General features: G+C 33.9%; 2 protein-coding genes across 3 annotated transcripts in view; one reads left to right on the top strand and one right to left on the bottom strand.

Moving 5' to 3' along the window:
- Window positions 1–2813: 2813 nt before the first annotated feature.
- On the top strand, window positions 2814–3340 carry LOC125875979 (uncharacterized). Its single transcript, XM_049557064.1, has one exon. The coding sequence runs from the start codon at window positions 2889–2891 to the stop codon at window positions 3309–3311; it is 423 nt and encodes a 140-aa protein (XP_049413021.1). The 5' UTR covers window positions 2814–2888; the 3' UTR covers window positions 3312–3340.
- A 4840-nt stretch (window positions 3341–8180) lies between these two features.
- Window positions 8181–13744, bottom strand: part of LOC125875966 (casein kinase 1-like protein 2) — a 6046-nt gene continuing 482 nt past the window's right edge. The window contains exons 3-14 of one of the 2 annotated variants that reach the window (XM_049557047.1): window positions 11263–11332; window positions 10998–11146; window positions 10815–10910; window positions 10654–10724; window positions 10064–10125; window positions 9906–9969; window positions 9753–9837; window positions 9543–9669; window positions 9376–9458; window positions 9241–9304; window positions 9000–9130; window positions 8181–8647 (exon numbers count right to left, since the gene is read on the bottom strand). In XM_049557047.1, the coding sequence (XP_049413004.1) occupies window positions 8348–8647; window positions 9000–9130; window positions 9241–9304; window positions 9376–9458; window positions 9543–9669; window positions 9753–9837; window positions 9906–9969; window positions 10064–10125; window positions 10654–10724; window positions 10815–10910; window positions 10998–11146; window positions 11263–11332 (1302 nt within the window). In that variant the 3' untranslated portion in view covers window positions 8181–8347. Of the gene's footprint in view, window positions 8648–8999; window positions 9131–9240; window positions 9305–9374; window positions 9459–9542; window positions 9670–9752; window positions 9838–9905; window positions 9970–10063; window positions 10126–10653; window positions 10725–10814; window positions 10911–10997; window positions 11147–11262; window positions 11333–13744 lie in introns of both variants that reach the window. The other variant, XM_049557048.1, reaches the window with a different exon arrangement.

The raw sequence follows: 13744 nt of genomic DNA on the forward strand, positions 1-13744 counted from the left end.
GAAAAATGCACATAAAGTATAAGTCGCTCATGTGAAGATAGAATAAACATCTATTGGAGTTGATCAAATTATTATTATACTGTTTTGAATTACTATTTTTGCAATTAGTAAGTGTTTCGTTTATTATTGCCAGAGTGTCTCAACAGACAAGTAAAGAATCTGTGCAACTTTACTCTTTATTAACACTCATTTTACTTTTCGACAGTTAAATTATTTAAATTTTGTTCTGTGTTTTAAGATATATTTTTTTAATTATATTGATACTAGGTAAATTATTCGTGCTTCGCACGGAATTGAACTATTTTATTAAGCTTACATATGATCATTCAGTAATATTTGTATTTTCGATACATACACTACATTTTCAAGAACAATTTGTCTTAAGGTAAATCAGTCCTCCGAAATCTTAAAGTGCTATATTTTTTTTAAAATTTTCATCGTTGTTATACAAAAATTATGAGTCAGAGAGAGATTTTGAAGTAAAAGAAAGAAGTCTAAGAAAATTTTCATGGAAATAGTTGGTTAGAAGTAATCAAATTTTCTAAATTCCAAAAAGTTATACAGAACAATATCAGAGTTAAAGAAGAGATAGAAAAACCATAATTAACTAAATTCAAATAAAGGACCTTCGGCTCTTTTCTTATGAACCTCCATCAATCTCTTTTTTATTATAGTATGACATATCATGTAAATGTTTAAAATGACCCTAAAATTGTTAGCATCACAAATATTTTTCCTCATTGTCTCAGAATAGTCATTACTATTGCTTAGGTTTCATATCACCAGCCCCAACTTATTTTGAATTGAACCATATTTATTGTTACGGTTAAAGTATGTAGTTACAAAGAATTAATGCAATTATCAACCAAGTAGTAGGTGACATCTGAATGGAACTGTTCACAATTGGATATGCTAAACCAAAATTTTGACACATAACATATTAAAGTATCAAAGCCTGATTTTGTGAGCACTTGAACTCACAAATATCCACAAATAATAATAAAGACGACCTTACTTTCCTAACAATCAAGAAGAAAAAGGCATGTTGCTTAACATATTTTTCAAAGGTTGCATTCAAGTTTAGAGTTCACAAATTTAATTGAAAGAAGTCAAAAGAAAGAGTTACTTCTTTATCAACAAAACAAAAACTTTATCAAAGGAAAGAGTTATCACTAAAGCAAAAATGATCTTTAATGAAAATTAATAGTTTAATTGTGGCTAAATATGTTTCATAGGTAATTGGTACTCTCTATAAATGTCCCCAAAGTCTATAGCAACATTGAATCTAATGAAAATTAATTAATATCGATAAAGGCTCTAGCACTCTTCGTTGATGTGCATATTTACTGCCGATAAAAATTATTTTTGTTATAGTGTATTTTGGACATTTGTTAGGTTGAAGAAAACTTGATCTCTTATTATGCACAAAAAGAAGAGATGAAGAAATATGACTAATTAGTTAACTTGTGTTAAAAGAAGTGTACTAATTGTTTCTATACTAATATTTTAGGAAGAGTGCAATGACATATAAAATGTTTCTACCTAAGAAAAAACAATCAAAATAATATACTAATTGTGGCAAGCAAGAGAGCAATCCTTTTGGTTCATTTAACAAACTTCATCATTGATTCCGTATTAGTTATCACAGATTTGTAGTTGTGTGTTACAAAATATAGCACAACCCACAAGCAATTTTCCCAAAAAGTATATGAAGAAACCTGTAAAAAGGGACAAAAAAGAATATAAATTTTCAAACATCCTCACTGAATTTTTAACAGAGTTAAAAAAATAGTCACCAAAATAACAAAAAGTTATTGCAATAGTTACATGAATCTGTAAGTCAAAAAGATTAAGTTTCATGAAATAGTCGGAAGAAAATTTTGAGGAATGAAAAACACTTCATAAGAAGTTTAATTAATGTATTTGAATTCAACTCCCATTTAGCAAAATTAAACCTACAAATAATAGTGGCAGAAATAAAAGTTTGGTTTACTAAAGAACCAAATGTAATGAATTCAACCATTCCAGCAGTGTTATGAGTTGTGGACTGAGAGGTGCAAGAGTAGTAATATCGCTTTGTAATTGAAATCAATTTTCTTTGTGTATATGAAGAAACATGTAGAAAGGGACAAAAGAGAAGATCAAATTTCAATCATCCTTGCTGAAATTTTTAACAGAGTTAAAAAAAAGTCACCAAAATAGCAAAAAGAAATTGTCATAGTTACATGAATCAATATAACTTATAGTAAAGATTAAGCTCCATGAAAGAGGAGGAAGAAAACTTTGAGGAATGAAACAAACTTCATAAAAAGCTTAATTAATGTATTTGAATTTGACTACCCTAGAGTGGAAAAAAACCTACAAATAATAGTGGTAGGAAATTTCTCTATTTATATACAACAAAGAGTAGTGTGAACAAATTCTTATTGTGCCTTATCGGAAATGTTACAACTCTTTGGAAAAGTTACAATTTTTTGGAAAGGTCACAACCTTTCATAAAAGTCATAATTTTTCATAAAAGTCGCTACTCTTCATAAAAGTTACAACTTTAATAAAAGTCACAACTTTTCATGAAAGGGGAATACTAGTTTTGGAAATAAATAGATTAAAAGGGAATTTTAATTTGTGGTGGCACCATGTAGGTGGGGCTAGGGTTCTCTTTTATATAAATATATGATTAAAAAATTATAACCTATAATATTTTCACTTAAGTTTTGAATATTTAAATTAATCCAATATAATTTAGGTGGTCAAATTAGGTTAGGCAAAACGTGACAAATGTTAAATAATTGCAGTTAGAACCTTAGATAACATGCAATTCCAGCTCCCACTGCTACTCCTATGACCACCGACACAATGGAAAAGAGAAAAATCCAGAGGTGAATTACATGAACCAAAATCAAAGTCCCCAAATTCACAAAAAACTCGAAGATCCAAAAATGGATGACTTGAGATGCAAGTCATATAACGATTCCAGAGGACAAGTCGAAAGCTACAGTTATTCTACTGATTTTGGTAACGGTTACAGCGAACCCAGTTCAAACCCAAGTGGGTTTCGATGTTATAGTGCTTCATATGCATCGAATAACACTCAGATGGAGTTGTCCAAGGAAGTGAAGTTTAAGAAAGGGAAGTCAAGTAATGGGTCAGTTTCTAAGAGCTGGAGTTTCAATGATCCAGATTTGCAGAGGAAGAAGAGAGTGGCTAGTTATAAGGTTTACACGGTTGAAGGAAAGGTTAAGGGATCCATAAAGAAGAGTTTTCGTTGGATTAAAGAAAGGTGTACCAAAGTAGTCAATGGCTGGACCTGATCTAGAATTTTCAAGTATGTTACAGTTAGTGTATTGTATTATATTGTCAACTATTGCTTTGAATGCGTAAAATTATATTCTTGCTCTCTCATTAGATAGTATTACTTTTGGTTGATGCATTTCTATTTTGGGTTCCGAGATTATGTCATATTTCTTTTTGTGTTTATACAAGAGTGTTACATAAATGAAAATCCATCCACAAATGAGTCTTTGCTTCCCGTAGAAAGTTGTAGTCATCTTCCTGATTTTTTGTTTTCATTTTTCGATTCGGAGTGGAGTTTCTAGAGGGTTGTGTGAAGAAAGGACATGGAGTTTGTTTAAATTCCGCCAAAAACCTAGTAGATCAATGAATTGGCTCTCATTTTTATTCTTTTGTTGTATAGTAGTAGCTGTCCAAGCTTGTACACAACTTGATAAATCCATCAGATATCGTATCCTCCCTGTAGTACTGGTATCGGCTAACTCCGCCCACCAAGGTGCTTAGACTGATGGGAAGAAATCATCTAAATTGTTTTGCCTGTACTGGTATTCAATAGTTTTGATTCGAACTTCATCCATGGCTAAGGCATACCATTGTGTGTGTGCATATTAATAAATTGACTCTTGAAATTTCATAACTAGATCTATACATTCAGCGAGCTTCTAGATAAGCTGGAAGGTCTGGAAGGTGCTGCTATTCTCCAGAACTTGGAGCAGTTTAATTACTTAGTTTTAGACTTCTGTTCTGAAGAAAATCCATTATTAATTCTCGAAATATTGGAATGATTCTGCTTTGGATAGCACCTGACTTATGGGATTGACTAGGGCCATTTTACTCTCTTGAGAAACTTCACTGTGCTAAATAGGTCAAGTTTCCTTGCTGAAACTTGAATTTTCTTCAGATGTTTACTGCTTTCGTGTAGTCAAAATCCTCTTCTGGCAGAATAAAACTTTCCACCTTACATAATATTCCTTAGAAAGTATTCCATAGCCACTTTTGGTTATCCGATTTTGATTAGTTTGTACTTTGTACTTACCCTCCCTTTACCCCCTTCCTATGAATAACAGCTTCACTAGATACTTTTTTGATACTATGGTGTTGTTTTCTGCTGCTACATTCTGTCTCTTTAATGCAAAAACAAGAAGTGAAGTGCACATAAAAAATGCCAAATTGTATGAATTTAATACCATAATTGTCGACTTGCAACTAGGTAGCGGGGGGGGGGAGGAATATCATCCCTGAGTTTCAGAGGCTCCAGACAGGTTTCTCAGTCACTTCAAAGAATATGTAGACTTACAGCTAGCTAACATAACTAATTCAGTATCCAATATACAACAATATTGATATTTATCCACTCCATAAAATTTAGATTCAAAGAACTGATTGTTGCTCGTTGGGATCACTTTGCACGTCATCAACTGAACTTTGAAGCACACATTTCTATGAAATGCATGGCTTTGTACATGAAGCTAAGTTAATAACACTGGTAGAGACTAGATGGAAAAATCTAGTGCATCTTCTATTGATGGTGTATCCAGCATTTCTTAGTTTTTTTTTTATGTTGATATTTCATTTAAGCTCAGCTAAGTTGCTCATTGAGAAATTAAATGGTTAGCAACCTCTGGATTGCATTTGAAAACCAATTTGATATGAATTGTGCTTAATAGTAAAATTGAAATTCCCAAGGCTGACGGTGATTTATGTTAAAAGATTTACTGAAGCCCATTTTTCTAAGTGCTCTATAGTATTAAAAGCATTTTCTCATCCCTTAAAGGGAAGAAGTGATGCAAAGTGATATCCCTTTAAGGGTGAAGTGATGGTATTTCGGGGAAGCTTGGTTTGGATATGAGGTGCAAAGTGATCCACGTGAGGAAAGAAGTGGTTGCTTCTCTGAATCTCACATTGAAAGATGAAACATAGAAGAGAAAAAGGAGCAGAGAAAACTAAGGTTTTTCGTATAGTTTGAATACACCTAGTCCTCTCCAGGTATAGTTTGTTGTTTTCTTCTCTTGATTTGTTTGGATTTCTTTTCTTCTTTTTTTCTTTGAGATAGTTCTTTCTTTTCTCGGGTATATTACTCATATTCTCAAGGCATCTCATTCTTTTTCTTTTTTCTTGCTGGTTTCTCTTCTGTCTCTAGTTTCTTCTACTCCCTGACCGTCGAGATTCTTTTTCTGTCTTGAAATCTCCTGTGTTTTGTTCTCTGTCATACTATTCTTGATTTAGACACTGATTGTTTGAATATCAAAAATGCTCTTGCAGTTTAGTGATAAAAAATGATCTCTCAATTGACGCAAATTATAGTTCTGCTAATAAAGTGATTACATTATGAAGTCAAATGCTGCAACTAGTTCTTTTTATGGCTGGTCAATTGAAAATCGATTATGTCGTTAAAATTGTTGGTTTTGTGGGTTAATCATGTTAATGGTGTTCAATTTTCGTTGCTTTGTTTAGATTATCATATTTTATTAGACAGTATTTGATAAAGATTAGTCATGTTAATTGCAATTTTGATGCTATACATTTTGTATAGTAGGTATTTTTGTATCTTTGGATAAATTTACAGTTCACTTTGAAGGGTTCTTCCAAAGTTCCAGGAGTGTTGTTGCTCTATTGTGCTCTACCTTCCCTGACCATATTGTTGGGATTGAAGAAAAAAGGAAAACCTAGTTAAGTGTACTCTCCAGCCGTCTAGTTTACCAACACGGCCGAAGTATTCATTTCGATTGTATATGTAGTGTATAGGTATGTGTATGTATGTATGTATGTGTATATGTATATTTAGTATAAAGTATACACTGTATACACATATTTTGTACACTAGATGTCTGATTGGTGTTTTGGCTGTAATTTTTCCAAGGAAAAAGCTCTATTAGACAGTATCGAAAATGTTATGATTCATAACAAGTAGAGGGTCGTTAGAAGTGCCTCTCTGCTGGTATAACATCTAATTATTGCAGGAATTTCTTTGTTCAAGCCCGCCCCCAGGGCATCGGTCTAGTGTAGTGTGTAGTGCTTGATGTATGAGGTAGGTGCACGTAGTGAGTTCCAATGAGCGTGTTATTTAAGTAGAAAAGGTTAGAGGGGCAGACTCAATGACCAAGAGTTTTCGAACCGTGCACTAGTTGGCCCAGGATTTTTCAGCTATCCAAAAAGAAGCCATGTAGAAGTGTTCAGACATCTAGTTTCAACCAAGTCATTAAAATGAGCTCTCAACCTATCCTAAAAGATGACTTGTGCTGATCGATAAGGGTGTACAAACCAACTAGACGTTTTTTTTGGTCACGTGAGTATTATTTTCTATCTTATTTTGTTGGCTTTGAAGATAATATTTTGGTAAATTAATGTGTGTCTAGTAATGATTGACAAACATATGATTTATTATGCACATGATAGTTATTTGGTTAGTCTAACAATAATTTTTCAATGATATATTTGTTCAAACTTGATCAATTTTTAATAGTTAAACACGTATATAAAACATAAAAAATTGATAAATCTTGTTTAATTTTAAAAATTATCTGTACACCATCTCAAATTTGAAGGAAATATAAAAGTACAAAATATCTTGGAATATGAAATATTAAAGAACAGATAGATTGACTAACATAACATTGTCACAAAGGGACTATACACGTTAAATTGAATCACAAATAGCTTTTGACATATTCTTTTAACATTCATAAAAAAAAGTTTTTAAAAACTTTATATTCATATATTGTTTTAGTTTGGTTTTTTCTTACTCAACATCAAATCAAAGTCTTTTTGGGGTTGATTTGAATTTTTGGTTTGGTGCGAACAGTTGGACTGATCTGTATGCGTTAATGTTGTGTCAAGGCAATCAATACATAGTGTGTTAAAAATAAAAATTCCTGACCTACTCATAAACAAGTTTTCCCTTTTATTTAAACCTGAAAAGAAAGAAAATTATGCGCTCTCCAATATTCACTTTTGGGCACAGACTAATCCAAATTCGCTCTGGAAATGTAATACTTGTCCAACTTTTGAATGGACAAACACTTCAATCAAAGATACACGACACAGCCCCAAAGGAGGAAAAATGACCTACCAGTGTAAGTGTTGGGGTTAAAGAAGAAAAAGAATATGAGCAATGAACTAGAAATGAAGAGTTAAATAATGGAGAAGGGAAGAGGAAATAGAAAGCGAGTTTATATATATTCATTACACTATAAACTAACATCACAAATACAATGTACCAAACTATAACTAGTTTGATTTCATGGATCATGCATGCCAACAATATGACCAACATGAAATGCATAGCAACACAAACAAGTTTTGACAAAAAATCACAAATCAGTTCCATGTCAAACTTTTGCTTCTTCCCATCCCAACTCATATACAAAGAAAATTGGGAGACTCTAGGCATTCACATATTAGAAAGAAAAAAAAAATACTTATAAAGTACAACATAAGGAAGGAGGATAACTCACAGTTGTATTTCTTATTTACCTTTAACACTTGTGAAGGTAAGTTACCCACTAATTGAAGGTACCTAGATGCTTTATATTGTATTTTCACTACACAACTACGCAATGCATGAAACAGAAAATAACAATTAGAAATAGCACCTTCTATTCTGTTTCGATTGATATACTAGAGAGAAATGAACACATCATTATCCTTGCACAACCAGCTACACTTGAATTACCAGAATCCTAATATTTGAGAACTGTATTTAACTCAACCACATCTAACCTGAAAAGTATTAAGAGTATGGGGAAATTTAATATACAGTTTAACTGATCCCCCACAGTTGGACAGAAAGAACTAAATGATTATAGACAGTGCTGCATGCATTGCCTAGATCTATAGAGTTGTGCACCATGTCGGAGTTAGTATTGACAGCACCTCACCTCCTGCATTTGCACCATCTGGATCTATTTATTTGCTGTAGATCTTTTGCCAGAGCGAATAACAACTGCTCATTCACTAGTTTCCAACCCACGAATTCAAACAAAAATAAGCTTTCAGGGCCTCAATTTTATCTGAAGTCTACCACACAAGTAAAATTTTACATGTGAAAGGATTGCAATCAATGAGCCCTCTCTTCATCATCAAAATGTAGAGTCTCAATTCCTTTGAGCGCCGATTCATAGTTCTTTATCCCAGAAGTATTCTTGCTAGATGAGGCATATCTAGGATCAGATGATCCCCCAAGTAGAGAGCTTCTATGTCCACCTGATATTTTGTGCATAGTCGCTGGACTTGCCTCAGGCATGCGTGAATGTGTAGGGTCAGAGTCATTTCCCATTGTGAAAGTCTCACGGCTGCCAGAGACTAGACCTTGCCTCAGAGACCCACTAGGTCTTCCCAGAAAAGTGGAGCTTGACAACTGCAAATATTGGTATGATTCAGAAAACTGGGGGGGAAAGGGTTAAAGACTTGTGTTGTAGCACAAAACTAAGCTTCAACTCTGACAACTTTGAAACTTTGAAAACAACGTTATTATTTACTTCTCATGCTAGCTAAGCTAATATACAATCTTTACCCAAGGAGCAAGCATCGCAGGGAAAATTTATCTGCAATAATGGAAGACTTTGGGACCAAGAACATTTCATTGTAACAGCTTCACAAGTCCTTGATTATGGAAAGCATCACAAATCTCCTGCTATTGGCCTTCAGGGCCCCTGGCATTTGAAAAATTACTCTCCTATGCAAGTTCTATTTATCCAACTCAAACTCACCATAGCCTCTTTGCTTGTGGAATCATTTCCAATAGGACTTTTTTGCTTGGATAAACCTCCAGAACTAATCAGTGGAGGCCCAGGACTTCTCCTCCGAGAAGGATCTGCTGATTGTCTTCCTTCTTCTTCACCTGACCAGTAGTTAAGTAAAGTAAGCAAAAGTCAGACACAGCAAAAATAGAGTCAACATGCTTTAGTCTAAAAAATAGAGCACGCATAGAGGTGTATGCCAGAAACTAACCTGCCTGTCTTTCTACCTTGGGAATAACTGGAGGCATGCCTGAGCTGGTTCCAGCACCAGCACCCTAAAAAAAGCAACCTTTGTCATACACAAGTTTATCACTTATGAAGAAAAAAGAGAAGGCGCACAACTTACAAGAGGTCGGGAAGGAGGAGCTGCAATTTGCGATTGCTGATACTTTAATATAGTCCAATCAAAAACATAATCAAACTGAAAACCTGCAATGGGAAACAGAACTGTAACGACAAGCTAGATTGTATATTACAGACAGCTAAAAACAGCTTTTGAAGGCATATTATTACCTTCACGGATGAAGAGGTCACGAAATATTCTCTTCAGATAAGCATAATCTGGTTTATCCTCGAAGCGCAGAGAACGACAGTAATGGAAATATGAGGCAAATTCAGTAGGATAACCTCGACATAAAGCCTACAGAAACATAGACTAGCAGTTAGGTTCCACAAAAAAATATTTATAAAAAAATCCAATCACCATATTAGTAAATAAATTACCTCGATAGATGTTGAAACCTTCTTTTCACTAATTTTCTCATACTTCTGCTTCTTATTTCCTGCTTTCAGCCCTTGCCAAGGAAGACTGCAAAAAATAGATGTCAAACACAAGCAGAACAAAAACAAGAGAGCACTGATAGAAGAAAAAATCACCTTCCTCGGAGGAAGTACATAAGAACATATCCGAGAGACTCCAAATCATCCCTCCTGCTTTGCTCTGTAGTTGCCAAAAAAGTACATTAAGTTAAACGACAGCAGAACTCAACTGTCAGAGGAGTGAACAAGCAAGCCTAAAGAACCAGAACACTTACCGATACCGAGGTGAGTGTTCATGCTTGCATACCTTGCAGTGCCTGTCAAGTTTTTGTTCTCTCTGCAGAGAGAAAAAAATCAGACCACATCATATAAGCAAACAGACATGACAGATTCACAAATGCTAGATACCTGAATGCAAGTGCATGAACTTAAATAAACATCCTAAGGCAATCTGAATGAATAGTGGATAGCCCTATGTTGTCCTTACAGGTCTAATCTGGAATACAAAGATATTCACACCACAAGGTTCTAAGGGTACTCTACTTGAATAGTGAGCAGCCCACTGTTGAACTTACAATTCTAAGCTGGACTATCCAGATATTCACAGCACAGTGTTCTAAAGCAATATCACATATACATTTCAACCTCAAATTTTCAATTATGAAAAAAAATTACAAATCAGTTTGCTTCCAATGCTAAAACCAAGTCAAATCTTTTATAAATAAGGGAAAGGACCACAAGGCCCAAGATATAATTTACTACACACTCCAGTACAACATATTCACTGTTAAAAAGAAGACGAGAAACAAAGGTTCTGTGAACACTTGATATCTAACCAAATAGGGAAAACTCATAATCAACTTACCGGTAAGGAATGTGTTGGTGAGATGAAGTATCTCGATACTTCTTGGCTAGACCGAAGTCAATTGCGTAGACCTGCATTTTAAGTCAACAAAATATTAAAGAAACAACAAATCCGACAAAAACATGGAGACATAAGTAAAGATATAGTATTAAAAATGAGACCTGATTTGCACGCCTTCCCAAGCCCATAAGAAAATTGTCTGGCTTGATATCTCGATGCAAAAATGATTTAGAATGAACAAATTCAACACGATTTATCTGCAGTAATTAAAAAAATATATATAACCCCCACGTTTTGAGAAGGTACAGTGACACTAAATTTGAGGCTCTAAGCAAAAAATTAACCATTTGATCAGCAAGCATTAAAACTGTCTTCAGGGAAAGCTTCCTGCTGCAAAAATTAAATAGATCTTCAAGACTGGGTCCTAGTAAATCCATGACCAGAACATTGTAATCTCCCTCCACGCCAAACCACCTCACGTTTGGAATTCCAGCTACAACATAAGTATTAAAATTACAAAGCTAGCCAAAACAAACTAGGCAAGAGAGTAGATACAGAATATTTTTGTAGGAAAAAAAAAGAAAGAAGGGACACAGGAAAAGCCATTACTTCCTCCCTGAAGAATCCTATACAACTTTGATTCATATAGCAACTGTGGATGCTTTGTCTTATTATTTTCCTGCAAAATTAAATTAACATATTGAAACATAATAAAAAGATATAGATGGAATGGCTATTTATGGTGTCACAAAAAGACAAGACATTAAAAGCCAAGATCTGAAAAGGCACACGCAAATAGAGCACCTTGGTTGGTCCATACATCTTGCAGATAATTGTTATATATGAATATGCTATAAATGAGGATTAATCACCTAATGCTAGTTCAACAAGCAAGAGGTATGTCAAAATCTTAAATGTTACTGGAATGGAATCTGTTTCAGAGCTAAAACCAGTGAACTGATACATAGTAGTATTAGAATGTCCACAATTAATGGCAGCAGAACTTCTATTTCACTACGTGTACACACCATTGGGACTCAAATAGACCTATAAAATAGAAGTTTAAAGTTTCTTTTCCATAGTAAGCTCGGATTAACTAAGAAAAGAGATTTATAGAGAACATTTTGGGAATGATTTAGATACCACGTATAAATTTAAAGATAAATATTTCATAATATTAACTTTTAAGTAAGCAATTTCATGTATATCATAATTAACACATGCATAGTCAATTACACATGACCATCATTCTTTTTATAACGTCGCCCCCCCCCCCCCCCCACACACACACATTACATGGCATCAAGTAATTATTACTACTTGAAGAGTCAAATTATTTTTCATTGATTGTGATTTCTTCAAATAAAGTTAAAGATACATTTACTCATAAAAATTCATGATGTATAGTATTTTAATAATTCTAAATATGTAAAAAGAAAAAAAAATTATTTCCAAATGATAAAGAAATGACGTCTGCAGTCACAGCCAAATCAGATATCTTGACCTTTTGCACACCAAACCCCACCATCCTCTGGAACCAGAAGAATTCTAGACCAATAACCATGTTTTATTTTGATAAGGTAATAACAACCACAGTTAAAATCCAGGGAAGTGATATATTTCACTTTGATGTGGTTAATATTGTAAGACTGAATTTTTAAGTTAATTTGTAATTCTTAGAATAAAAATGAGATGTATCGCTTTCCTTCAAACTTTGAAAACAAAGTTTTGTTTCAATATTGGGAGAAGTTGGAAACTTAGAACACTCTCCCAAAAATACAGTAAATTAGAAACTTTATCAGGTCTTTTTTCCGGTTGGTTCAAAAATGGAATCTTTTCAGAGGTTTCTACGGAAATATATGGGTACATTAAACCATGACAAAGAATCAGCATGGATGCACTAATAAGCCAATCATATAACACATCAAAGGTGTCCTCCAGCAGTGAATCTTTGCTTTCTCTCCATAAATTCATGTCCTAGGAAACTATTTTTTTTTTTATAACCGAGAAATCCGTCGGTGACCCGCCCTTTTGACCAATCACAGCCTTCTAAACTTAGTGGATAATGGGCCCACCCGTCTACCCTTCTCCACTTAAATACCAGACTTTGCTTTGCGTGGTGTGGGGCTTGAATCCTAGGAAACTTTACAATTATAAACTTCTAAAAATGCTCACTTGAACTCAAGCAAAGAACACTCCCATTTAAGCAATCGATAGTATTCATTAGGCCCTCGCTGTTTGAGCAATGGGACAAGGAGCAAGACAATTTTTTTGACCCAGTTGCCTTCAAAGTTTGGATGAACACAGAGTCCACAATGGACTTCAAGAATGCACCTCAACCAAAACAAGTGAACTCCACGCACAACGTGCCGACAAAAATTCAAACATCATTTTTTGTCACCAATATAAACAATAAAGTTACGGAAACAGAAGCACAATCCCAACAAAAAGTACCACACAAGCCTTGTGAAACAGTTCAAATATTTAGATAAATGTTGCCTATTCTTTTATACACTAGAAAATATTTACAATCTTTTAAAGCAAGGAAATGTTAAGCAAAAGAAAGATCTATCCAGCCAAAAACTACATTTGAAATGCTCTTGGGTTCATTCATCTTGTTATTCAAGATGAAAACCTGGAAAACAAGAATGTATTGCATAAAGATCACTCTGATAAGTAAGTTAGAATCAACATAGCAAGCGCTCTATGAATTAGTATTAAAATCCATCAGCTCTACTCTGTAAACAAAAAGAAGACAAACAGACTCCCTGAAGAAATGCCACTAGAATTGTTTATTCCTACCAGCAAAAGGCAAATATTTAGCAATACAATAAACCTCCAAGGTCATGTCAACTGTTTGACCGCTTAAGACGGACATTAGACTACTAAACGTCACTCTATAGAGAAAAATGGTACTTTACCAGAGAAGCAACCTCAATTTACATGCACTTAACAGTTAAGAAAAGAAACCTCAACACATCAAATAAAAATGCAGTTCAACTACACTACTCCACTATGTCAAGATCAATTGATATCCAAGTGATCAGAAACAAAACATTCCAATCCAAAATTAAAAAAAAAAAAAAAAAAA

This window comes from Solanum stenotomum, chromosome 9 (assembly GCF_019186545.1).
Source record: "Solanum stenotomum isolate F172 chromosome 9, ASM1918654v1, whole genome shotgun sequence".
NCBI classification, from domain to species: domain Eukaryota; kingdom Viridiplantae; phylum Streptophyta; class Magnoliopsida; order Solanales; family Solanaceae; genus Solanum; species Solanum stenotomum.